Source organism: Anguilla anguilla, chromosome 11 (assembly GCF_013347855.1).
Source record: "Anguilla anguilla isolate fAngAng1 chromosome 11, fAngAng1.pri, whole genome shotgun sequence".
In the NCBI taxonomy this organism is placed as follows: Eukaryota; Metazoa; Chordata; class Actinopteri; order Anguilliformes; family Anguillidae; genus Anguilla; species Anguilla anguilla.
Window position 1 is genome coordinate 3,994,963 of NC_049211.1, and position 27,415 is coordinate 4,022,377.

The 27,415-nt window shown below is 39.9% G+C and overlaps 2 protein-coding genes and 1 long non-coding RNA gene across 4 annotated transcripts in view; 1 reads left to right on the forward strand and 2 right to left on the reverse strand.

Annotated features, from left to right (window-relative positions):
• Window positions 1-5,169: 5,169 nt before the first annotated feature.
• On the forward strand, window positions 5,170-6,603 carry LOC118207315. The gene is made up of 2 exons (XR_004761355.1): window positions 5,170-5,251; window positions 6,284-6,603. It is a non-coding gene; the product is annotated as an uncharacterized LOC118207315 (long non-coding RNA).
• Window positions 6,552-10,461, reverse strand: tsr2 (TSR2 ribosome maturation factor). Its single transcript, XM_035380780.1, has 5 exons — window positions 10,348-10,461; window positions 9,587-9,677; window positions 8,533-8,624; window positions 7,853-8,032; window positions 6,552-7,299 (listed from the first exon to the last, which is right to left on the reverse strand). Exons 1-5 carry the CDS (start codon window positions 10,423-10,425, stop codon window positions 7,171-7,173), a joined length of 570 nt encoding a protein of 189 aa, XP_035236671.1. The 5' UTR covers window positions 10,426-10,461; the 3' UTR covers window positions 6,552-7,170.
• A 3,105-nt stretch (window positions 10,462-13,566) lies between these two features.
• The window catches only part of cdk16 (cyclin-dependent kinase 16), a 33,745-nt gene continuing 19,896 nt past the window's right edge, over window positions 13,567-27,415 (reverse strand). For both annotated transcript variants that reach the window (XM_035382883.1, XM_035382882.1), the window contains 9 exons: window positions 27,384-27,415; window positions 26,498-26,618; window positions 25,546-25,643; window positions 23,571-23,676; window positions 23,085-23,127; window positions 22,498-22,588; window positions 21,946-22,023; window positions 20,838-20,878; window positions 13,567-16,748 (listed from right to left, as the gene is read on the reverse strand). The exon at window positions 27,384-27,415 is cut by the window's right edge and continues 92 nt beyond it. In XM_035382883.1, coding sequence (XP_035238774.1) covers window positions 16,746-16,748; window positions 20,838-20,878; window positions 21,946-22,023; window positions 22,498-22,588; window positions 23,085-23,127; window positions 23,571-23,676; window positions 25,546-25,643; window positions 26,498-26,618; window positions 27,384-27,415 — 613 coding nt within the window. In that variant the 3' untranslated portion in view covers window positions 13,567-16,745. The remainder of the gene's footprint in view (window positions 16,749-20,837; window positions 20,879-21,945; window positions 22,024-22,497; window positions 22,589-23,084; window positions 23,128-23,570; window positions 23,677-25,545; window positions 25,644-26,497; window positions 26,619-27,383) is intronic.

Consider the following 27,415-nt stretch of genomic DNA (forward strand, 5'->3'; position numbering starts at 1 on the left):
AATTTACAACACAGGTATAAATATTAAAATTTGTAACAGTAGATAAATGTCTGAAATTGGATATCTTTACAACTTCATAACTTAAATCCGGCAAGTTTCTGTTTCTTTAAAAATTTAATCTTGTTGTATGTAGTAAATTATTTTATTTTATTTATTTATTTTTTCTTCAGTCTTTATTTATACAGGGAAATCACATTGAGACACTGGGTCTCTTTTTCAATGGAGCCCTGATGACAAAAGAAAAAGTCTTAATGGACAAAAGCTAAAGGTTCCAAGAGATTAAATGAATATATGAAAATTAACTTTAAAAAATATAAAATAAATCAATAATAAAATAAAATGAACATCAAAACAGTTGCTGAATGTGCATGGAGTGTTAAATTTGAAAAGGAATTTAGAAATGGGTAATACTGTAAAAACGACAAATTAAGGCTTTTAGCGTTTTTGCGCAGCGCTAGACAGAGCTGGAGCAAACGTTTCCGCTGCTCGCTGTCCTCTGTGCTCAGTGCTTTTCGCAATTCTCTTTTTGCTCTGTGATTTTTACCAGACCTGGGTCAAATACGTATTTGCTTTGGTATTAATACTTTTCAGTGCTCTATTGATCTTGCCTGGTGTAATCGAGCCTGCCAATATAAGACCAGAAGGTGGGGTTTGCATATTTCATTGGTTCCAATACTCCACACAAGGTCAATAAAGTATTTGAATCCAAAACAAATATTTGACACAGGGGATTTTTATCAACAATTTTACTTTTGCTTAAGATTTAAGTCTGACCTTATGTCATTATTTTGTGTTCCTTTTTGTTTTTCAGCATGACTTGAATAAAGATGATTACTCATCTTTGTAAAAAAAAAAATTACACAAATGCATAATTACATTACATTACAGGCATTTGGCAGACGCTCTTATCCAGAGCGACGTACAACAAAGTGTATAACCATAACCAGGAACAAGTATGTCGAAAACCCTAGAGAGAAGTACCGGTCCAAGTGCAGGGAACGACCGCATAGTTCAACTTGGACCCTGAAGGTCAAACTGATTAACACTAACACAAACGAGAACAGCAACAACGCAGTCTATGCAAAAATACAAGCAGTAGTTAAGACAGGTGCATTAACTAAGTCACCTACGAAACAGCTACCTAGTTACAACCCTAAGCTTACAGTCAATTTAAAGATTACAGGTAGGTATGGAGGGATGGGGAGAGGTGCAGCCTGAAGAGGTGAGTCTTCAGTCGTTGCTTGAAGTGGGTCAGTGTCTCAGCTGTTCTGACCTCCACGGGGAGGTCATTCCACCATTGTGGGGCCAGAACAGATAGGAGACGTGTTCGGGAAGCGCAGGTGCGAAGAGGGGGAGGTGCCAGGCGTCCTGAGGTAGTGGAATGGAGGGGTCTGGCTGGCATGTAGGGTTTGAATATCTTCTGGAGGTATGCTGGGGCTGATCCCTTGACTGCCTGGTATGCTAGGACCAATGTTTTAAATTTGATGCAAATTATGTATTTTGTTTGAATGACTTAAAACACATTGTAACTCATTTATTTCACTGTGGGTGTGAAATTTACAGTCAAAAAATTACATTTAAAATTTGTTGCATTTTCTTTCCATTTTTTGGATATAAGACTAATCTTATATATTTTCTGTTTTCCACTGAAACCCATTTTTCATCCTACATTTCTTTAAACATTTCTTTACATTTATTTCACCATGGCTGTTAATTTCAAGTGAATTCCCATTCATCAGACTCAAAATGTGACATTTAAATTGCTTTTTTTTAAAAAAGTTTTCCACTAAAACACATTTTTCATCATGTTTTAATTCAACGTCTTTGTTATATAAACATGATGCCCTATCCACCAGAATCAAAAAATTGCATTTGAAAAATTCTTGCTTTCTTTTCTTCATTTTTTGGACATCAGTCTTATCTGTTTTGAAGCATTCCACTGAAACACCTTTTTCATAAATTTCTTCAAGGACATTTCTATGAATTTATCTCACCATAGTTGACATGAACATTATGTCTTATCTATATAAGGACACAGCCATAAACTTGCCTCAACCCTTAGACTTACCGTTTTCCTAACCCTAACCCTAGTTTGAGCCCTTAACCCTAATTGAAGCCATAGATATCTTTGAAATCTTCAGAAAACCCATTTAAAATTGATGAAAAACAAGGTAAATATGAATTAAATAAAACAAAAGGAGAACAGTATGTTTGAGGTCATTTAAAAACATTTTTAATAAAGGTTTTCCCTGAAGAAAACATGCATGTTTTGCAAATTTTTCAATGGCCATATGTACACGTTAGTATAGAAAATATTTGGCACATTAAAAATCATTAAGAAACTCATCTACTCAACGTTCTTCAAGCGGCTGAACACAGTTGTGAACTCGCCTTAACCCTCAGACTTATCGTTTTCCTAACCCTAACCCTAGTTTGAGCCCTTAACCCTAATTGAAGCCATAGATATCTTTGAAATCTTCAGAAAACCCATTTAAAATTGATGAAAAACAAGGTAAATATGAATTAAATAAAACAAAAGGAAAACAATATGGTTGAGGTCATTGAAAAACATTTTAATAAAGGTTTTCCCTGGAAAAAACATGCATGTTTTGCAAATTTTTCAATGGCCATAGGTACTCATGCTAGTATAGAAAATATTTGGCTCAGTCAAAATCATTAAGAAACTCATCTACTCACCGTTCTTCAAGCTGCTGAACACAGTTGTGAACTCGCCTTAACCCTCAGACTTATCGTTTTCCTAACCCTAACCCTAGTTTGAGCCCTTAACTCTAATTGAAGCCATAGATATCTTTGAAATCTTCAGAAAACCCATTTAAAATGGATGAAAAACAAGGTAAATATGAATTAAATAAAACAAAAGGAAAACAATATGGTTGAGGTCATTGAAAAACATTTTAATAAAGGTTTTCCCTGGATAAAACAGGCATTTATTGCAAATTTTTCAATGGCCATAGGTACACATGCTAGTATAGAAAATATTTGGCTCAGTCAAAATCATTAAGAAACTCATCTACTCACCGTTCTTCAAGCTGCTGAACACAGTTGTGAACTCGCCTTAACCCTCAGACTTACCGTTTTCCTAACCCTAACCCTAGTTTGAGCCCTTAACCCTAATTGAAGCCATAGATATCTTTGAAATCTTCAGAAAACCCATTTAAAATGGATGAAAAACAAGGTAAATATGAATTAAATAAAACAAAAGGAAAACAATATGGTTGAGGTCATTGAAAAACATTTTAATAAAGGTTTTCCCTGGAAAAAACAGGCATTTATTGCAAATTTTTCAATGGCCATAGGTACACATGCTAGTATAGAAAATATTTGGCTCAGTCAAAATCATTAAGAAACTCATCTACTCACCGTTCTTCAAGCTGCTGAACACAGTTGTGAACTCACCTTAACCCTCAGACTTACCGTTTTCCTAACCCTAACCCTAGTTTGAGCCCTTAACTCTAATTGAAGCCATAGATATCTTTGAAATCTTCAGAAAACCCATTTAAAATGGATGAAAAACAAGGTAAATATGAATTAAATGAAACAAAAGGAGAACAGTATGTTTGCGGTCATTTAAAAACATTTTTAATAAAGGTTTTCCCTGAAGAAAACATGCATGTTTTGCAAATTTTTCAATGGCCATATGTACACATGTTAGTATAGAAAATATTTGGCTCATTAAAAATCATTTAGAAACACATCTACTCAATGTTCGTCAAGCTGCTGAACACAGTTGTGAACTCGCCTTAACCCTCAGACATACCGTTTTCCTAACCCTAACCCTAGTTTGAGCCCTTAACCCAAATTGAAGCCATAGATATCTTTGAAATCTTCAGAAAACCCATTTAAAATTGATGAAAAACAAGGTAAATATGAATTAAATAAAACAAAAGGAAAACAATATGGTTGAGGTCATTGATAAACATTTTAATAAAGGTTTTCCCTGGAAAAAACAGGCATTTATTGCAAATTTTTCAATGGCCATAGGTACACATGCTGGTATAGAAAATATTTGGCTCAGTCAAAATCATTAAGAAACTCATCTACTCACCGTTCTTCAAGCTGCTGAACACAGCCGTGAACTCCCCTCAACCCTCAGACTTACCGTTTTCCTAACCCTAACCCTAGTTTGAGCCCTTAACTCTAATTGAAGCCATAGATATCTTTGAAATCTTCAGAAAACCCATTTAAAATGGATGAAAAACAAGGTAAATATGAATTAAATGAAACAAAAGGAGAACAGTATGTTTGCGGTCATTTAAAAACATTTTTAATAAAGGTTTTCCCTGAAGAAATCATGCATGTTTTGCAAATTTTTCAATGGCCATATGTACACATGTTAGTATAGAAAATATTTGGCTCATTAAAAATCATTTAGAAACACATCTACTCAATGTTCGTCAAGCTGCTGAACACAGTTGTGAACTCGCCTTAACCCTCAGACATACCGTTTTCCTAACCCTAACCCTAGTTTGAGCCCTTAACCCAAATTGAAGCCATAGATATCTTTGAAATCTTCAGAAAACCCATTTAAAATTGATGAAAAACAAGGTAAATATGAATTAAATAAAACAAAAGGAAAACAATATGGTTGAGGTCATTGATAAACATTTTAATAAAGGTTTTCCCTGGAAAAAACAGGCATTTATTGCAAATTTTTCAATGGCCATAGGTACACATGCTGGTATAGAAAATATTTGGCTCAGTCAAAATCATTAAGAAACTCATCTACTCACCGTTCTTCAAGCTGCTGAACACAGCCGTGAACTCCCCTCAACCCTCAGACTTACCGTTTTCCTAACCCTAACCCTAGTTTGAGCCCTTAACCCGAATTGAAGCCATAGATATCTTTGAAATCTTCAGAAAACCCATTTAAAATGGATGAAAAACAAGGTAAATATGAATTAAATGAAACAAAAGGAGAACAGTATGTTTGAGGTCATTTAAAAACATTTTTAATAAAGGTTTTCCCTGAAGAAAACATGCATGTTTTGCAAATTTTTCAATGGCCATATGTACACATGTTAGTATAGAAAATATTTGGCACATTAAAAATCATTTAGAAACTCATCTACTCAACGTTCGTCAAGCTGCTGAACACAGTTGTGAACTCGCCTTAACCCTCAGACATACCGTTTTCCTAACCCTAACCCTAGTTTGAGCCCTTAACCCAAATTGAAGCCATAGATATCTTTGAAATCTTCAGAAAACCCATTCAAAATTGATGAAAAACAAGGTAAATATGAATTAAATAAAACAAAAGGAAAACAATATGGTTGAGGTCATTGAAAAACATTTTAATAAAGGTTTTCCCTGGAAAAAACATGCATTTATTGCAAATTTTTCAATGGCCATAGGTACACATGCTAGTATTGAAAATATTTGGCTCAGTCAAAATCATTAAGAAACTCATCTACTCACCGTTCTTCAAGCTGCTGAACACAGCCGTGAACTCCCCTCAACCCTCAGACTTACTGTTTTCCTAACCCTAACCCTAGTTTGAGCCCTTAACCCGAATTGAAGCCATAGATATCTTTGAAATCTTCAGAAAACCCATTTAAAATGGATGAAAAACAATGTAAATATGAATTAAATAAAACAAAAGGAGAACAGTATGTTTGAGGTCATTTAAAAACATTTTTAATAAAGGTTTTCCCTGAAGAAAACATGCATGTTTTGCAAATTTTTCAATGGCCATATGTACACGTTGGTATAGAAAATATTTGGGTCATTAAAAATCATTTAGAAACTCATCTACTCAACGTTCTTCAAGCTGCTGAACACAGTTGTGAACTCGCCTTAACCCTCAGACATACCGTTTTCCTAACCCTAACCCTAGTTTGAGCCCTTAACCCTAATTGAAGCCATAGATATCTTTGAAATCTTCAGAAAACCCATTTAAAATTGATGAAAAACAAGGTAAATATGAATTAAATAAAACAAAAGGAAAACAATATGGTTGAGGTCATTGAAAAACATTTTAATAAAGATTTTCCCTGGAAAAAAACAGGCATTTATTGCAAATTTTTCAATGGCCATAGGTACACATGCTAGTATAGAAAATATTTGGCTCAAGTCAAAATCATTAAGAAACTCATCTACTCACCGTTCTTCAAGCTGCTGAACACAGCCGTGAACTCCCCTCAACCCTCAGACTTACCGTTTTCCTAACCCTAACCCAAGTTTGAGCCCTTAACCCTAATTGAGATATCTAGATAGATATCTTTGAAATCTTCAGAAAACCCATTCAAAATTGATGAAAAACAAGTTAAATATCATGAATAATAAAAATGCTAAATATGTTTGAGGTCATTTAAAAAAAATGTCTTATGTATTTTTCTCAATTTTAGGATGGTTTAAAAAACTTTTTCTCTTTTGTGAAAATGTTATTTTTTGTTTACAGCAAAACTCAGTTTCAAAGAAGTAGTTTAGTGAACCATTAATGAAGAACTGAGATAAAATGGTTTTAAATATCCCACAACACCCAGTTTGCCCATTGCTACTTTTTGCCAATTGAAGATGTTGACAAAGCCAAGTGAGTCACAATCCTTTATGGGATGGAGCGTTTTTATGAACATATTCATGGATCAGGGTCAAAAGTAAAAACATCAAGTCAATGGCTTTTTGAAATATTGCAATGTAAGGTGAATACCTCATGAAGATTGTTTCTTCTTACAATATTACCGTTTCCGAATACAGTTGACAAATCCCAACACTGTAACAGCGTCAATGTTTCAGTTAAATATTAGAGAATAATTATCTATCGTATACCTGCCCTTACAATGTTTTCTGCAATAAAAATGCAAAGAGATAATACAAACCACATTAAATGATGAATAAATATAGACGGTGCTTGATACAGATCTGGTCGATATCAAGGCTTTTATCATCAAGATGGGAGAATTCCTTTTTGAAAAACAGTGCGCAGTTTTTCGTTTTAAAAAAAAAGAAAGAAAGAGAAAAACAGTTCTTGAGGCCCACATGGTCCTGGGCTCGTTATGTGGGTAAACGCACGCACACACACAGACCTATACCTTAGAGGACAGGTAAAGTGTGAGTCTACCAGCGTACGGTCAGTTCAGCTGGCTCGGTAAACAAGTCCCAGGTTCTTCCTCACACTCCTCTTCCTCTTTAAATTTTGGAAAGACCCTTCTTTCACTTCTTCCTGCGCACCACCGTCCAACCGTCCTCATCCTGGCCTGCACTGGGTGGGGAAGGGGGGTCCTGCTCATTGGGCAGCTTGGCTGAGGACTTCGTCTCTGTTGCTTCTCCACAGTCCATAGCCTGCCAATTCCAATGCAAGAGTTCTAAGTTATGGTAAATGGTACAAAGCGCTTTACAATTGATGCCTCGCATTCACCCATTCACACACACACACTCACACACCAACAGTGAAAGGCTGCCATGCAAGGTACCAATCAGCTCGTTGGGAGCAATTAGGGGTTAGGTGTCTTGCTCAGGGACACTTCGCCATGCCCAGGGCGGGGGATCGAACCGGCAACCCTCCGACTGCCAGACAACCGCACTTACCTCCTGAGCTATGTCGCCCCAGAGTTAGATTGAAGTATCCACCGTCAGTTAACTACAGCAGTTTAGTTTTCAAAAAAACTAATCAATTGTATTTGTGTGGCTCTTTTTACTGCCACAAAGATGCTTTACAGAGTGGCGGAAAAGGGCAAAAATGGAGCAAGAGCAAAAACAGACCAAGAACCCCCCAAACAGCAAGCATGTGAGGCAAAAAAACAAAACCAACAAAAAAAAACCCCAGTAGCATTTATACATAATCCTGTATGTGTTTTCAGTTCATAAAACCATTAAAATGTTTATTTTAATGTACCTCTGCACCCTCCTCCTCCTCCTCCTCCTCACTCTCTTCCTCATTGGCGGGGGTTTGCACTGGTGTTGCCTTGGCCCTCCCAGTAGCCTTCTTCTGTGACAGCTTGGCGATCTGACCTTTGACCTCTGACAACTTCCCTTGTTCACACTGCTTGAAGAACTGACTCACTTGCAATGCCACCTGGTAAAGAATGGATGCATTTGCGCAAAGGTGAGATGAATGTACCAAAAACAAGATCATATGGGCAACACCATGGTAACTGATGTTACAAAGGCAGGGTATTTGCATGGTGAAGTCCAATAGAGCTACATATAACAGAGACTGACAGGATTATTTCCATCTGATGGTAAAAAAAAAAGCATATATCAGTCATTATTATGTAGCTGTACATTATATTTACATTGTATCCATTTACACAGCTGGATATATACCGAAGCAATGCAGGTTAAGTACTTTGCTCATGGGTACAACGGCAGTGTTTAACCTGGGAATTGAACCTGTGACCTTTAGGTTACAAGACCAGCTCCTTACCCATTACTCTTAAATAAGCTGTGCAGATAAATGTGTAGTTTCACGTAACAGAAAACTGAAGCAAATGCATTAAAAAAACTACAAGTGACGGGCAGTGTACTGTATAAAATCCAGGCACATTTTATACAAGTGAAGAGATAAAAATTCACCTGAGGCAAACTGCCATCATCAACCACCGTGTCAAACTCATTGTTCATCAAGTCCGCTAGGAAATCCTCCACTTCATACTGCTCCAAGTTATCTAGAAAAAACGACAAAACACCCCCATTACCACTGACATCCCACCAATTTCCAAGCTGGAAACAGAGCAAACCTATTTGTCACACCACTCTACCCGACCAAGAACCATGGTGGTAATTTCAGACATGAGTCAACTATTGCCAACAAGAAATGTCTTTGTAGAGCAAAAGTCAAAACAAACCCATTCATAGACAGTAATGATCCTCCCCCTCAGTGTTTCATGCATTACTGTTTCATTATGTTCAATTTCTGTAGCTTAATGCTGTACTTTTCTTTATGTAATGGAAGTGGATACTTGTGCTTATACTTTGTATTGCTAGCTCTTGGCCAGGTTTCCCTTGTACAAAAGGGGTTAATGTTAATGGGTCTTACTTAGTAAAACGTAAAAAGTATCTCGGGGTAGGAGTGTGTGAGCTGTTTGAAATGCCACCTTCCACTGCCAGACGGTACAGTCGGAGGAACATTCCCCTCACAACGGTCAAAATCCAAAATCCAACAAAATATAGAGTTTTAGAGTAGCTCATACAAACTAGCTAAGGGAGTCACAGTAGTCAAGGTGATGGACCCAAAGGTGCGAAAAGAATACTAGGCTGATTTGTCAGTTAGCCCAGCTTGAGAAGCTAGCCTAGCCTTGTGCTGATTCATGATTACTGGGAGAAAGTTTTATTTACATAATGAGTTAATATAATCTAAGGTTCCTCGGCGTTCATATTACAGGCCTACGTTTTGAGACAGTGAAGCAAGGGCGGCGCAATATGAACACTTTTAATAGCCAAGTTCTTAAAAACACCTGAATTTTAACGGAAACATGTATTCCGAAGGCAATGTTTTGTGACAAAATATGAACGTAGCTAATAACTAGTAACATATGTTCAACCCTCCAGCACTATCACAAACAACAGTACTAAATGATCAGATACGGATGTAGCCTAGTGAATTAATAATGAAAACAGGCATACTTACTATTTTCACGGAAGTACTGCTGTACAACATCAACCATCCAGTTTGCTTTTTGCTGGCTGTGAACTCCACCGAATCCATTATCCACTGCGATCTGCAGCGAGAGAGAAGAAATGTCAGATTGCTTCGCCTAATAATCTGCTTGATGTCAGGGCTGTCGTTTTGCCTTAAGCAGCTACAATTAGATATCTACTGTACAATTGTTGCATGGCGTGTGCACATTTAAGCCTTTCATTAGACTACTTGTACAAACAATTCACTACAATTCTGTTTGTTTGGAAAGGTCCATACACGCATTATTTACAAAATGGTAAGGTTAGTTATAGTTAATAGCCTACTGCAAAAAATGGACCGGCAGCTAGTTCTAACTGCTACTCTAACGTATAACATTCGCTAAATAGTCTGGTGGTAGCTAACATTAGAGCTATCGATAACTAGCTTGTTTTGAATTCGATTAACGTTATTCATCTACCAAGTTTAAACATTGTTCCAAGGAGAAGTCATTAACGATATTAACTGAAGACTTCAAAACACACAAGGGGATAATGAAGTTTAAACAAATTTCATATTACATTAACTAAACAACGATTATCCTCAATACCCTCTCGAAGGAACGGAGACGGCTAACTATCTCAGCGAACTATCAGCTAGCTGTCGCCAACTTAGCTCTACACGGTGCAGCTATTTAAAGTGGTAAAGCATCTTTTTTCCTATAGAGTGTCAGAGATATATATCTGGTGTGTGTTTTAAAACAGTAAACATACTTGCAGTACTGGCCACGTTTCCAGAACAGCTCTCACAGCCTCCGTGAACAGCTCACGTGCTGTTAAGGGCGCATCCATTTTGAAAATAAGCAAGCATTCAGACTGCAAAACTCAGCCTGGAAACGGAAAACTAGCCAATCGCGGAGACAATCGATGGATTAAGTCTCCAGATGGTCGGTCTCAGGTTGAATGCCAGTTTTATAATCTGGTTTCTCCATGATATTCTATCATAGATGTTGCTATGTGATTCTCGTAAACACAGCTTAGATTATTTTCCATATGAGTATAAACAATTGTTTTAGCATTGGATTTTTAAACACCCCCGACAGATCACCAATCCATTGCAGGGCCCACACACCATTCACCCACACTTTCATACCCAAAGGACAATTCAGAGCCTAACCTGCGTGTCTTTGGGCTGTGGGAGGAAACCGGTGTACCCAGAGGAAACCCACACAGACACGGGGGTGGACATGCAAACGCCACACAGAAAGGCCCTCACATTCAAACTCATAACTTCATGTTGTGAGGCAACAGTCCTGCTCTCTGCACAACCCATAGTTGATATCGTTGTTAGTAAATCTGTTTAAATTCAAATTAGTAGGAGTTTAGTACTGAGTTCATAGATCTGTGAGAGTCAAGCTGGTGAATTGACTCCTTTATTATGACTACTGGACTCATAATCAACACAATGGGCCTCATTCATGAAACGTGTACGATCACATTTGATCGTAAACAGTGTGTAAGAACGTTTCCAAGAACATCTCAGCATTCATAATTTTTTTCTTATGTATTTGTTCATGGCTGTTTCCTTATGCTAATCACATGAGCAGGATTATGCATAACATTTATGAGCAGTCAGCATTCATCATCTCAAACACCTGGGGTACACCGTACGCACAAAAAACAAAGGTTTGCATGCGTGTCATAAATCCCATATATACTGTCGCTCACCTCCATGTTGTATTTGTATTTGATGGTGTGTCATATAATCCCATATGGCATGGGCCACATGGGAGGCACGAGACAAAAAAAAACCTTCATTCATTCATTCATTCATTCGGTTCATGTGTCACTAATATCAGTGTGGGGAGGCACTGAAATGGAATTTGCTTGCAATCTTTTTTTGAGTCAATTTCGAAGTCTTAGGCCTTTCAATCAACACACAGACACACACGCACACAAATACTGTACACTGAAATGAAAGTTTTGGAAATTAAGACATTTCGATAAAAGAAAATAAAGAATCTTGAGAAATTTGCATTGTTTTATTGAACGATATATTTTGAATACATTGAATAAAACAACATATTATATATATATTTTTTGTTTTTACAGCATTTATATATTCAAGAATAATGAAAATATTGTTTTCATACTTGAAGTCCACAAGTATTTGGGCACAATACAGTAATCTATATTTTGCAGCAACTTGAAATAAATGGACCAGTTAATAAGAAATTCATAGCTAGCAAATTGCTTTTGAGCAAAATGTGGAAGAATTATATACCATGCAAGCTTGCAGATAACTTTGGTATCGGACAGTTGCAAAAGCCAATGGCAGCCAAGAACAGAAAGTTGCTGCGCAATATACATTGAACTGAAGGAAATTCTATTCATATTTATATTGTTCTTTTTATTCACAGCTATAAATATCCATTATTATAACATTTCAAATATGTAATTCACTTTAAAATAAATATCCTGAAAAGACAAATTGTTTAAACATTAAGCATGTTTTTGAATTGGAAATGTTTACATATGAGAAGCAGAATTTGACGTGTGACAATAACCCAAGATTTAAAAAATAATAATAAATTAAATTAAATTTTATAAAACAAATGAATTCCCCCCAACTTTATACTTTGGCTTAATTATGATGGCAATTATATTTTTGGAATGGGCACTGAGGCTTTTCAATTCACAGTCATATTGATTTATGAATTTGACAGATTATACTGAGGCAGCACTGGACTGTTTTCAGATTCAAAAACAGTTTGAAAAGAAGCATCCTTCCTACGTAAACAAATAAAATTCAGTAGTACCTTTACCATACCGCGTATTATACCTGTGTAACTACACACGGATGTATTATGTAGTTATTACATACGATATATATATTTATATGAAATATATTGGGAATTTTCAGCAAAATAAGGACTATCTAACAAGGGTCCGTTTGCATAATATTTAATTAGTAATGACACAGATGTAGAGTCACTGTAATGTAAAGTGTGACTCTCTCTTCTTACCAGAATGAGTACTGATGTTGGCTGAAGTTATGCAAATACAAAGTGTGCTTGTATGACCGTAATAACCTGGCATTCTGGTTAGAAAAATCCTCACAGCTATTGAGGAGGAACCAGGAACACACATTCCAAAATGTGCCCAATGTATGTCCAAACAGGGATGCCTGCCATTATTGCAAGCATTTGGTTACAATCTGAAGTAAGCAAAATATTAAGTCAAAATAATTTTTTTAAACTGAGTCCAACAGCCATCCAACACACCTTTAGATTACACTCTGTGCCAAGCACTGGCACTAGTGAACTTGTTTTAATTTAACCAATGCCAGCTTTATTAAAGAATTTTGGGAAGAGCAAATTACCATGTTATCCATTGCTTCATGGATTGTATAATTAATGACTATAAAAAAAACAATTTTGATGCCTGCTCTTACCAATCACTGCCCAGGATCAATTAAACAAGAAATAGTAGATACAGAAAATCTGCTCACTCCATGAGAAGTTATATGAAATTAATTTTTGAGTGTTCTACATGTATGATGACCAGTGACTCGATGGTTTGTGATGGTTAGCAGCGGCAGGTGGAAGTGGCTGAGTGCCTAGCGTTACCTCCCCCACAAAGAAATAAAAAAAATAAATGAGTTATGCGTTGTTTCTTAAACACAAATACCAGGACGGCGCTTTCCAAATTCGCTCCGGGCGCTCAGCTAGCCGCGGATAGCGTCCTCGGCGAGGTCCTGTCCCACGCCCGGGTTACCATGACCACCTGTAGTCACAGAGATTTGTCTTCACAACTGCCACACCTACAGTGTACCATTTTCAAAAAATGAAGAGAAACTTACAAGAAATAAAAAAAATATAAACTCTACTGCAATAAAAGAGAAAGGGGACATTGTGAAATATAGTGTAGCCATGTTTTTGATCGGAATGGAGTCAACATCAGCATTCCCCTCCCACAAAGTTTTTTTTTTTTTTTTTCTTTTTTAACATTTACATTACTCTTCCACATTTCAAAAACTTGTTGGTAGCTGTACATCCATGCCTAAGGCCTAAACGCCCACTTAAATATAAATACTTACACAACGTTGTATTAAGCAAATCCCCCAGCCCTTTCTTTTCAATGTAACTGCACCTCAGATAGAAATTACAATCTGTGTCAGATGTCAGTGTCTATTATCTGGCAAATATAATGTGCATTTACATCAGATATTGCTTTTTTTTTGGGTGTGTCTATATGGTTTTCAAACGTTTGGCTGATGAATCTGTCTCTTTCTCTCTCTCACACACACACAGGTATATATGGTATACAGGTATACTTCAGCACACCTAATTCTCTCTCCGAGTTACATGCATGCACACACACACACACACACACACAACAAAATATGCAACGAAATTGGTTGTAAGCTAATAATGCGCCAAATGAAGAGGTCATAAAAAAAGACACAATACAGATGCACTACAGAAATACACAAAATATAATTGTCCTTTTTCTTCTCTGTAACCTTTTGCTCACAGGTGAACCTAAACTGATGAACCTAAAATAAAAATATTTTAATAAATCAGATCTCAGTTTAGATATTCACCTTTGAGACACACTGTTCAATGAAATGAAATCCTGCGGAAATGATAACTTTACTTTAGAGGTTTTACATTATTGGCTCTACACAGCTGACACGTAATGCCACTCTGGACGAAGAATAAACTCTTGATATCAAAAAGTCTGATATCAAAATTTCAGCGATTGAGTCCAGTACAAAAGAGAAAAAAACGGGCGATAAATTCAGCTTCCAGGACAAACGTGTAAGTGCTGCCGACCTCGACCGTGTTTGATGAACTGCATATCCACGCCTGTCATACAGTAATTATAATCCATTGGGAATTTTGAAAAATGCAAGGTATAAACACAGTCAGTTATTGCGCAGTGGAGCAGGAGACCACTTTAACAGCCAAGAACAGCCATTTTAGCCCTCCCAAAAGTCACCTTCAAAAGAAACAACAAACATCAGAAAAAAACCAAATTATCTATACCAAATAGGTTTCCTATGATTAAGCAACTGTTTTTCTTCTTAAAAAATAAAAAAATAACAATATTATCATCAATGATAATTATAACAACACAAAGTTACTCTCATATTTTCACAATAATGTATTGATAAGAGGCCCTCTCATTGCACAGTATCCTGTCACACTCTGAATGAGCGTTCTCAGGCTATTTACATTGAACCAGGTTCTTCCACAATATATCATCTTACGTTTGCCCACTTTGAACAATGAGACACCACAGATCGTTCATGTTACCAATTTAACTTCCAGCTCTCACCCCCCCTTTCTGTGGGTCACAACCAATACCTAAAAAAAGAGAAAACAAATGAGTAATCCTAAATGAAATGTAAAAATTCTCAAAAACACCCTGCTAGAAACTGGTCACAGACTCAGTGTTATCAAAATGTCCGAAAACACCTCCGCCTCGGCAGGTGTTATTTTGAAGGGTGATGGACTATCAATGTTTCACATTTCGCTTTGACCTCAACAGATTTCATACATTGCCGATTCATTAAACTGTCACTCAGATTCTGTTCCCTTGCCCTACCCCAACCATCGCCCAAACATTATTATTCCAACTGTGTGAGCTGCACGAGCTGGCACTGGCCAATCCTGGAAGAAACCACCCGCCATCTCAGCGCTCATGGGTAATTCCTTAGATTGTGCCCTCACAAGAATGAGAGACTATCCGATCACTCCGAAAAGAGCAGGTCCCTTTCCACGTGTCCTTTCATCATACAACTAACTCACCCAGGGATCAAAAAAAAAAAAAAAACAAAAGGCAAAGAACGTGTTCGTGTTTCTCTGACGGACCATTTCTGGTTCTGCGCGAATCGTACCGACGCTGACGACGCGGGAGTTTGGTTTGAAGGGAGCGGACTGGCCTGTCGTTGTACACTTGGAAAAGCAAACCTTTACATTCATTCCAGAGCAGGGATTTGGTACAACGCGACTGTAAACACTTATAGGGTCTTCCTTATCTGAAGTCTGTGGACTGGGTGAACTGTGACTAACATGTAGACTTCACTCCGCTCGCAGTTCTCCAAAATCTCCACATGTAGAGGAGATTTCTGCATTTCATGCAAACTGGTATGTAAGAAATTAGGCATTAGATCAGTTGAGTGGCAGTTAATTAATAACAGAAAGAAAATACTGGAGTCATGCCAAAAACCTGCACTGGAATTCAAGCCGCATTCAGCTGGTACATGCTGCGGTTGGTTTTCAATGCGAAGAGGGATGTGCAAAGAGAAATGCTGTCTGACGAATCAGGGACCGAGGAAGACTGGTTTGAGGAAGAGTCCCTCCAAGACATTCACTTCTCAACAGTACCTGCGTGATTTTTCACCACCTTCTCCCCCCTCCAGATTTGACCCTGATCTGCATAATTCTTTTATGATTATTATCATTATTATTATTGTCATCATTATTGCATTTTGTTTGTTTTATATAACTGCTTTATGTAACTATGGCAACACATCGCATTCCCAGGGTATTGGGGTTATTGCGCAACCCACATCAATAATTACTGAGTCATCGTAGTTCGAATCAATGCTTCTGCCTACTCAATAATGACATGATATAAGTCTGTGCGCATTAACGCCTCCAACCTGCTGTTAAGGTTTGTTTCCACCTAACCTTTTATCATACCTGTATTAAGCAGGTATACCAGATTTGTCAGTGAGCGCCATGTAACACAGTCGACTGTGTTATTAAGAAAACACAGGGCTTTTCACACATTAGCAGTAAACACAGGGGGAAAAGGATGGTAAAAAAAAAGTGTGCGATTGTCATGGTAAACTTGTATACGGTGCACGGGAGGGGGTAGTGAATATTGCTGTAAAAACCCCCACCCTCTACCTCATCTCAAATGTAAACAGCTAGAAACCCCCCACCCCCCCTTTACACAAAAACATCACAGGACCCCTTAACACAGTTGAAAAATGAAAAAAATGAAAATGTCAACAACAACAAAAAAAAAAGGAGATAAAAATTAAATATGTATCCCTTCATCACATGCGGAAATGTCTGTCAGCGTCTTGCTCTCTCTCGCTCTTTCCTTCTTCTCCTCCTTTCAGAAGAGCAGGCTCTGCCGCCGGTGAATGCTGTTCACTGCGGAGAGACAAGGGGGCAACAGGGGGTTAACAGTTCTGATTGGCTGTTCAGTTCCATTAACAGTTCTGATTGGCCGATCAGTTCCTATGAAGAGTTCTGACAGGCTGTTGAGTTCCATTAACAGTTCTGATTGGCTGTTCAGTTCCAATATTCAGTTCTGACAGGCTGTTCATTTTCAATAATATTTCTTACAGGCTGTTCAGTTCTGTTAACAGTTCTGACAAGCTGTTCAGCTCCATTAACAGCTCTGACAGGCTGTTCAGCTCCATTAACAGTTCTGATTGGCCGATCAGTTCCATGAACCGTTCTGATTGGCTGTTCAGTTCCATTAACAGTTCTGATAGGCTGTTCAGCTCCAGTCACATGCAAAGTCTTCCCCACACACACCGAGAGGAGTAAGGAGCAGAGTAGGGCAGTGGGGAGACCACTGGGTTTTGACGCCATCGTCGAGACAACCAAGCTGACAAATGAGATGACGATAAGCACCAGGATGAGGCACAAGCAAAGCGCGCACATTGGAGGGAGTCACGGTGGGCTGTGATTGGCTGCCGGGCTGCATGCATCTGAATTCTCTGTGCCCCTCCCTGGAGAAGGAAAACGATGCTGTGGTTGATGCTCCAGCCCCTAAGATGGGGAACTACCGTATGCATATGTTTGGGGGGGGAGAGACAAGGAGACATGTCACCCCCAATATTTTCATACAAATGAATTGTAGACTAGATAGTACCGGCTAGCATGCTTGTCAGACTTGATGTATGTTCATGTAAAAAAAAGATGGCCCTGCAGTATGTCTCCCCAAAAGTTGAAATGTAATCCTAAGCCAATGGGAACTACGCCACTCTTCCATTCAAGTGGGCTGCCCCACTGTGGCCATAGGCCCACTTCTGCTACTCAGTTTCTTCATTAAAGTGACATGAGGACAAATAGAAAACCAGGTCACATGACTTAAAATTAGAATTATGTGAACAATACAAAAACTGTACCTGAATCACTGAAATATTAAGGCTGCTGTGGTTGCTGCGTTGAATAAATAAATTGTTGTGTGTGTGTGTATTTTCTGGCATAATTCAGCAACATTTGGATATGACCTGGCATATTTTGTGTAGGGTTCTAAAAAAAGGTCAGGGAATCCACTAACATGGACCATGCATTAAGAAAAATGATATCTACACACTAAAAGAAACAAAAAAACAAACCAAGTGAACCTTACTACATTTTTTATGTTCAATTGTTTGATCTCTTTATGACAGAAGCCAAAAATAAGACTGCCATGTTCTGCTATGTGTTACATAATAATTGTACAGTGCTTGTCAGCCTTATTGGCTCGTTGAACTTCCCCTTTTGTCCAAGTCATATTCAAGACAGGCAAACAAGCTTTTTTTATTGGTGATCAGCTTCAAAGTAGTAGGCTTCTATCCCTTTTGTTTGCCATAGTTCAAAGCTACCAGGCTGCCATGGCAACAGTATTTTAAAAGGCAGAAGCTTCCGGGTATCAATACTGCCCCCAGATTAGTGAAGCAGGAGTCGGGAGACTTCCTCCTGCAACTTGCACTGCAGGCATGTCTGACTAGAGCCCTTGGCCTGGCCCAAGCACACAGGGGGGAGGGTGGGGGAGAGGTCCAGGAATCACTGAAGGAACGGTCATTTTAACAAACAAAAGAAGTAACCATTCATGGATGCGGGTTTCTGCACGTGTGGTTAACCTGTAAATTAGAGTCTATAGAAATGGGGTCAGAATGTACAGAATTGAATGTTTTTTTAAGGTCTGAGAGTCTGTGGCTGTTGTGGTTATTTCTGTGGGGAACCCTGAGAAGTGCCAAACTCTCGGTGCTGTACAGGTATGGGGCATGCCGTCCCACCAAGGTGTAATTTGGCTGGATGGCATACCTGCCATCCCAATCAATGTGCAATGGTGTATTCTTTCAGCTATAACCACAGTTTCCTATTTAAAAGTGCCAGTTCGACAATGTGCTTTTAAAAGACAGGCTGCTGTCCACTGATCTTTCTTACTGATGTCTGTCAGAATGACAACAACAGAAATCAGTATCATCCGCACTTCAGTGGACATTCAGCATATACTTAACATGCGCTACACCTTTTTCTGAGTTAAAAATAGTGTGCATCTGGGAGTAAATTAATGAATTTATCCAGAAAACAGAAGTTCCCAAAAAATATGCCACGATTAAACAGATTAGCAATATCTGAAAATTCATAGAAAAAATTGTAATGTCAACCTTTTTTCTCGTCCACTGGAGGCACAACTATTAAATATATAGTACAAAAAAATTCAAAGGTTTGGATGCATATATGAAAGAAAAAAATACATAAATTGATTATGTCTAGTTGTAGCAAGGCCAATAACATCTTAAATGACCCACCATTTAAATGTCGACAGCCAGTTTTTGGAATGGTTATCTTTTTAAAAGGTCAAAATGGGGGACAGGGGCTGCACGGTTTGGACACACAGGAGAGTTGACGGGATAAGAGGGGGAGGGTTATCGGCTCCTTCGGGGGCAAAGCGAGGGAACGCACTGTACCTAAGGACTGGCGGAACCTTAGGCATCGCTGCAGAAGCTCTGGAAGAACAGCGACGCAGAAGTTAAAAACTCCAAAAAATTGTGCGCACAAAAAAAAATCAAAATTACCCACAATGCATTAGCAAACGAGCACGGGAACTGCCAAGGGGGGGGGGGGGGGGGGGGGGGGGGTGTTACCGAAGCAACAGCTCAGAAACAGGCCAGGCCTGGATTTAGTCTCACCGCTTTGGTGGTTTGTTCCCTCAACATTCAGTAACTAGGGAATTGGGGATCTATGAAAAATGTGACAAATTACTAAAACTGTTATTTCTTGGGTGTCGTACATGGAGTGTTTTATCTGGTTTCAATAAAGGCAATCCATACCTGTTATTTATTAAATTACAACATATGTACAGTAGCAAGCTACTCACTGTAGGTGCTGGTAGAACTGCAGACGCCAAATGTTAGATACCTTTCTCACACACCGAGAAAACATATTTGCGTATCCATTCAATTGACTAGAATGTTTAGGCAATTCCACCGAATTCAAAAGGGCCTTAAAAACAAGCACAAAAATGCACACTGTGTTCTTTGTATCTGAGCTGACCTCCTGGCCAGGTCTCCACTGTAGAAGGCATCTGATAGCTGGACAGGAATCCCAGTTCAAATAAAGGAAAGATTTAAGTTAAATAAAGTGAAATAGAACTCTCGAGTCCTCTGGAGTTTATTTATTATAGTTATTATCTTTGCCAAAGCAAAGACGTTGTGATTGACTAAGGCCTAAAAAACAATGGTCTCTTGAGAGAGCAGGTTACTGGAAGAACTGCCAGCACTATACAGCTTCAACACTTAAGCTGGACTGGGATACGGACTCTTTACAGGTTACAGTAAGGAGTCTTCAGGTTATCGTCATGCCATGAAACTGGGTGGGCAATTTAAATGTATGTTTGGCAGATACACAGACGACCCAATAAATGTCACAAAATGAATGAATGACTACATCAAAGCAGAAACTAAATTTTTAATGCCTCTCATTAACCTACACGTATGTTTTCCTGTTAATTTATTTAGTGGCATGTGTTTGATAATTGCATTTCTCAGAACAGCCTTTATTTTTCTGACACACAAAATTAATTAAATCCCAAACGGAGTAGGTCCCTTTCAGTAATTTATTCCTTATTGTCACACAACAGCATTTGCGAAATTAAGTGACAAAAAAAAATGCATGCCTAGCTCAAAATGATCATTTTCAAGGAGGATGCAGAGGTGAAAAGTCCAGGGGTCAGAAAGTAAAAGTCCGGCCATCTGTTTCTTCCACCCATGAACTCAGCCAGCCTACCTCCTGGCTGAAGAATTACGCTAATGAGCAAGTCCAGGTGACAAGTCCAACAAAAACACTGGGGAGGACTTTTACTTTCTGACCCTGGATCTCCCGCCTGTGGGAGGACCACCGCGGTCAGACTAATTCCAGGCCTCAGAGACAGAAGAGCTGGCAGGCAGGTAACGCGGCCAGGTGTGCGGGTGGAGAGGCCGGTGCGTCCGTGCTGCCGCGATTCGCGCGTCACCGTACCTCATTCACAACTTCACATCCTGTACCTGCTCTCACCACCGCTGACAGATAGAGAGAGAGAGAGAGAAGGAGGGAAAACAGGAGAAGAGGTGTAGAGTGAGAGAGGCAGGGGTCGAGCAAGAGACAGATGAAAGTAACCCTTTGAAGAGTAGGTTTTCGTGGAAATTTTTTTTCTTCTAAATTCTAAATCAACGTTGTGGAACTCCATCGCTTTCAGTTACCAGTAGTGATTGTGACATCAGCATTAGAATGTTCAGCTAAGAACATTCTAATCGCATACTTGTGACTCTCACACCTTAAAGGGTTAAAGAAGAATGCGAGAGAAGTTGAAGTGAAAACATGGGGTGGTGTGAAGGGTGGGGTGGGGGGGGGGAATGTGAGTTTGGGGGTGGGAGGATAGATGGGAGAAAGACTGAAAATTAGGTGGCTCAAAAAAAAAAGTTGTGAAGAAGAGGGAGGAGGAAGATTGAGATTGTTTTTCTCCTTCTCTTGACTGCCCTGATGCGGTGTACTTGTGTCCGTATTACATTTCAGGGAAAAAAAGGGAGGCTCCAGCTTTTATAGAAGCCTTTCAGGGAGGAATCCAGCGGCATCCATTATTAACAAGGGCAATCTGACCCCCCTGAGCAAAACGAACACAGCAGGAGAGTCACGGAGACTCTGAGGTGGAGCGGACACCAGGAGGCCCCCAAGGGCCAGAAAGGACAGAGTTTCGGGTCGTCCAGCAGAGGAGGGGCTCCCCCTCCCCTCTATAACCAGGTTCCTCTCGAGATTCATTCTCATTCGGGAGTGTTTTTTTTTTGCCACCTTTTGAGTGTTTTTCTTCCCCCTGGGACAGTTTTTTATTTTTACCTCGTCTCTGTAAAAAACGCGCCACACGAATACAGTTAAATTGAATTTGAATTGACGTTAACCCGTTCCTACAGTATGCGTTATGGCCCATGGAGAAGTACAGGATTAATACAGTACATTGCCACACGCCTCATTTCAGCTGATCGTACGCTCGCGCAGGACGGGACCTGACTCAGAAACACGAACATAATTAGCATTTCGCCGCGGTAGTTTATAGCCACGGCTCAGCGCGCGGATTCTGCGCCCCGTTTCTCACCTGAATCAGACAAGGAGCTGGTTCTCATCCCCGGCTCCTTCTCCAGCTGAATGTCTTGAAGTGCAAATATAGAAGTAGCTGAAGAAGAAGAGATTTTTTTCACACATTTTCATACTTTTGAGGTGAGAGGAAAAGGGAGATGCTGTGTGTTTCTTACATATTGATAAACCTGGAAATGCATATTTAAAATGACTGGTGCATACTGCACACTTGCTGTCTCTCAGAGTTTTTATATATTGTTTGCCTTTATGTGTGCGTGTGAGGAGGATGTGTGTGAGATGTGCATGTGTGTGCGCATATCTGTGTGTGCGAGTGTGTGTGTGTGTGTGTGTGTGCATGAGGAGAGGGTATGTGTGAGGTGCGTGTGTGAGATGTGTGTGTGTGCGTGTTTTTGTGTGTGACATGTGTGGGTGTGTGTTTGTGTGTGTGTGTCTGTAGAGTGTGTGCGTGTGCGTGTCTGTCTTTGTTTGTGTGAGATGAGTGTGCGTGTGCATGTGTGCGTGCGTGTGTGTGTATGTAAGGTGTGTGTGTGTGTGTGTATGAGAGACTCACTGTCTGGCAGTGTGATCACTCGCTCTCCCAGGCTGTGGAAGTAGGGGTGTTTCATGGCCTCCTCTGCAGAGATGCGCTTCTTTCCCTCAAACTGAATCCCCACAGTACAGCTAATTAGTACACACACACTCCTCTCTCTCACACACACACACACCTAACATACACACACACACTCACACTCACACACACACACACCCAACATACACACGCACACACACACACTCATCTCTCTCACACACACGCACACCTAACATACACACACACACACACTCATCTCTCTCACACACACGCACACACACCCAACATACACACGCACACACACACCCTCACCTCACATTCACACACACACACTCATCTCTCTCACACACACACACACACACACACCCTCACCTCACATTCACACATACTCACTCATCTCACACACATGCACACAGACTTACACACAGACAAGTACACATATTATAAGAACATATTACAAGATCTTGAAATACTGAAACAGGAACTGAGAATTATGACAGAAGAGCTATAGCAGTGTGTGATTGTCAGTGTGTGTGTGTGTAACTAGCACTGTTGAAACAGGATCTCACCTGTAGTAGTTTGGAGAGCAGGTCTACTCCTTCACTGTCCAATCTGAGAGAAAAGGTGGAGAACACACACACACACACACACGTACACACAGACAATGTCTCACAAGGGTACCGTGAAAGTACCTGCACAAACACAGCTACGCAGAGAGATTCTGACTGACTCAGCACAGAGAAATGCCGTGGGAAGGGGGGGGGGGTGATAGCTTGGGGTGTGGTTCTGCAGAGAGTTGGATTTATTACGGGGGTAGACAAATTTGGGGGGGGGGGGGGTACCTCGGAGTGTGGTTCTGCAGAGAGTTGGATTTACTACGGGGGTAGACAAATTCAGGGGGGTACCTTGGAGTGTGGTTCTGCAGAGAGTCGGGTCTGTAATGGGAGGATAGAGAAATGCGCGGGGGGGGGGGGGCGCATACCTCGGGGTGTGGTTCTGCAGAGTCGGGTCTGTAATGGGGGGGTAGAGAAATGCGGGCGGGGGGGGGTGCATACCTCGGGGTGTGGTTCTGCAGACAGTCGGGTCTGTAGCGGGGGTAGTTGTAGGAGATGAATTCCTCATTTGAGGTAATTCCAGGCCAGGTTTCTTCCGTGGGTGTGCCTTAAAAGACCCAGACAGACACCGCTCAGTGCAATGCAATCGGATTTTGTCATTTGGAAACACTAAAATCAATTTCTGACAGTAAATTTGTCTGGTGACCAATAAATATGATATGAAGAAAATGTCAACATTTAATAATTTTGAAATAAGGGAATTTACATTTATAAGCTTATGGATGTCTGTTGTTTCACTCTGGAAAAAATATGGCCAATTGCAGGGAATTTTGTCACAAAAGTTTTTAAAAAGGCTACTCCATTTTACCATTTTAGAAATGTTCTTCTCCAGTGAGACCAGGGCGGCTTTCTATCTAAGTTAGCAAGTTTGCTAATCCTGAATGTCACCCTTCTCATTGTGTAAAATTATCAATATCTTTAACGAGGCAATCTTTATGAACACATGTTGTTATCTCTTATATCACGCTCCTCAGGCCTGCTAAAAAAGCATTAATCAAACAATATTGCGTAAAGGCCAAGACAGCGTTTATTACTCCAATGATTAAAAGGTTGTTTATTTTACATGTCCTGCCGCCCTGTGTGCACCAGCTACTGAAGTAATAAAATTAAAAGCGTCTCAGGAAATTATGGGCAATGAATTTATATAGGAAACATCAATACTGCTTCGATGTCTCCAAAAGGCTTCTACCTTGAAATATGTCTCTATGCTCAGAATAGCAGCCATGATGGATCAGGCTCTGTCTCTTAAAACTACTGTAGTGAAGGCCTTGATGACAAATTAAATAACTTCAATAACATCAGGAAGCCAAACAAACCTGACACTTTGGTCCAAACCACATCTGAATAAAATAATATAGTGTGATTGACATTAATTGAGCCTTTTTCTTGTGTAATACTTTGGAGGACAGACTGAGAAAGCATTCGCCAACGCTGCACATTCACAGAAGAATAAATATTTTACGCGTGCTTTCAGTAACTGTTCTTGCTAATAATTTTCTTGCTACTAATCTAGATATTTTATTATACAGTACAACAGCTAGTTCCGGTCAAGTGATTTGATTGGACAAGAGGCATTCAAAGAGTGCTGGTACACGGTACAACAGTACCGGAACTTTTTACTGTTTAACGTATCACTCCGCCTTGTTAACATTCTAACTGACACATTGTTTAAAAAAAAAAAAAGATTAATTTAAACGGAATCTGAAGGAACAATAATACCTGTTGACGGAGCAAAATAAACTACAACTTCAATTATTACTTGATAAGATAGCTTGAAGGCCAGTAGAACTGGCGTATAAAAGCAATAGCACTAGGGAGGTCGTGCCGTTGTACGGTACATCAGCGCGGTGGTGATTAAACTGGACGTGAGGCCGCAGGGCGAGTGCCTACGACCGAATCACAGCCGCGCTGATGTACGGTATAAAAGCACGACCTTGAGTGCGACACTGCTTAAATATACTGCAGCCTTTAGGAGGAGTGGCACTGAAAATTGGAGATATGGTGAAAGGTGGCTGCCTAAAATACTCCACTGGAAGGGAACAAACCTGCAACCGCTTCCTGTGGCTTTTCTGGCTGTAAATGGCCACTGCCGTTTATCTGGAATTTAAACTGCCCCTTGGAATTATTTTTTGTGTAGTCAGATAGCATATTGCTAATGCCAATCATTAATGAGCAAAGTAAGTCAACTACAATTTGTCACTAAAATAACAAAGACACTACACTCACAATCTCCAAATCCCGCCCCCCCGTTTACAAATTACTGCATGACATTCAGAAGACTTCCTCCCGGTGGAAGTGGCCCCCAGGACCCCCCCCCCCCCCACCTAAGCCCCTGATCTTCAGCTGTGCCAGAAAACGCCCCCCAGCTGAGCCCTGCTCCATGCAACAGCTTGTCCTGTCGGTGGGGGGCCCTCACCCAGCAGCTTGAAGATAAAGTGCAGCTCCTCCTCCACTGTGGAGCCGGGGAAGAGGGGCCGACCGGTGGACATCTCGTAAAAGATGCACCCTACTCCCCTGGGGGAGAGAGAGAGAGGATAGGACGGACTGAGGTCATCTTTAAAGTATATAAGATCACACACGTGTGTGATTAGAATGTTCTTAACTGAACATTCTAATGCTGATGTCACAATCACTGCTGGTGACTGAAAGCAGTGGAGTTCTAGAACACGAACTTAGAATTTTGAAAAAACATTCTAAAAAAAACTACTCTTCACAGGGTTAACTTACCGTAAGTGAAAAAGTTCCATACAGTTCAACCCCATAATATCTACAGTACCACAGTACATATGCAACAATTAGGAGACTTATATTAACAAGGATTTTATTTAATCTATATGTAAACACAGGCAGTTACTCAAAGGACTTACTGCCTATTTATTTAAATGAACAACTCAACAAAAAAAGAATGTGCTGTTTTTGTAGAGTTAAAACTAACTGAGATACACATTCGACTCATATTCCCAACGGAATAACAGCAAATAATTTCAACAAAACATGTTAATCCACATCACATAATTCACACGATCAATAGTCCTCAATTGCATTTTAAGAATACATGTTTGAATCATTCTGTTCAAGAGCTTAGCCTTAGACCCCCTGCAACCCACTCGCTCACTCAAGCCCTCAACATGAATTCAGGCTGAATTTCATAACACCGCCTAAAAGCTCTCAGCTACTTTACATATTTAATAAAAAAATTAAAAAGGCAACGGTTCAATCAGTAAGTACACCCCTGTATATGAAATCCAAAAAATATAGGAATGGCTATGATAGAATTACAGAGCAGTTAACATTTTAACCCTATAAACACCACCGTGGTTTGTAAAAACCCCTGTAATACGAAAAGGAAACGGAAAGCGCAGCCTCACCACATGTCTATCTGGGTGGAGTAGTCAGTGCTGCCCAGCAAGATGTCGGGGGGGCGGTACCATAGCGTCACCACCTCGTTGGAGTACGTCTTCGTGGGAATAGACTTGGCCCGGGCCAGACCTGGGGGAGGGAGAGAGGGAGTGGGAGGGGGAGGGAGAGAGAGAGAGACAGAGAGAGAGAGAGAGAGAGAGGGAGGGAGGGAGGAAGGGTTTACTGTGTACTGTGCTGCCATAACATAGTACATAAATATTAAATAAAATAAATAAATAAATAACAGAACGGACTTTAAGAATCTCTTTGGCTGCTTAAGTTCAACCAGTCAAAACATTTCCAGTCTTTTCTATCCAGAGAATGAGCACAGTAACAGTAAATTCTTAGACCCGGGACAAAATTATATTATTATATCATTCCCAGGCCAGGGACAGTAATCATGGACCATTCCCCCCCCCCCCCCCCCCCCCAGGGCCCGGGACAACGTAAGTGGTTGTGCCCCCCTGATGGTGGTCCAGGTAGGACCTCAACGTATACAGCATATTCCATTCCGTAATTTAAATAAAAGCTTATAAAGCTTATATTGAGTCTTTATTTTACTGCAACCAGATTAAATATGCGCATAAATATGTTCTATCTTCTAAACTTATAAATTTCAAAGCAGCGTGGATACTGCATTGCCACCCACATAATAAAAGAAAATGAAAACCACCATAAACAAAGAGCAGAATAACTCATAAACAGTTAAAAGACAAACACTGACAGTATACCAGCAACCCTGACAGTAAAAGCAACACTGACAGAACCAGCAACACTGACAGCACCAGCAGACCAATCGGTGGACAGAGCCATCAAGAGACAGTTCAGACAGACGCCATAGGGGGCGCTACTGACCGAAGTCGGCCAGTTTGAGCTCCCCGCGGTCG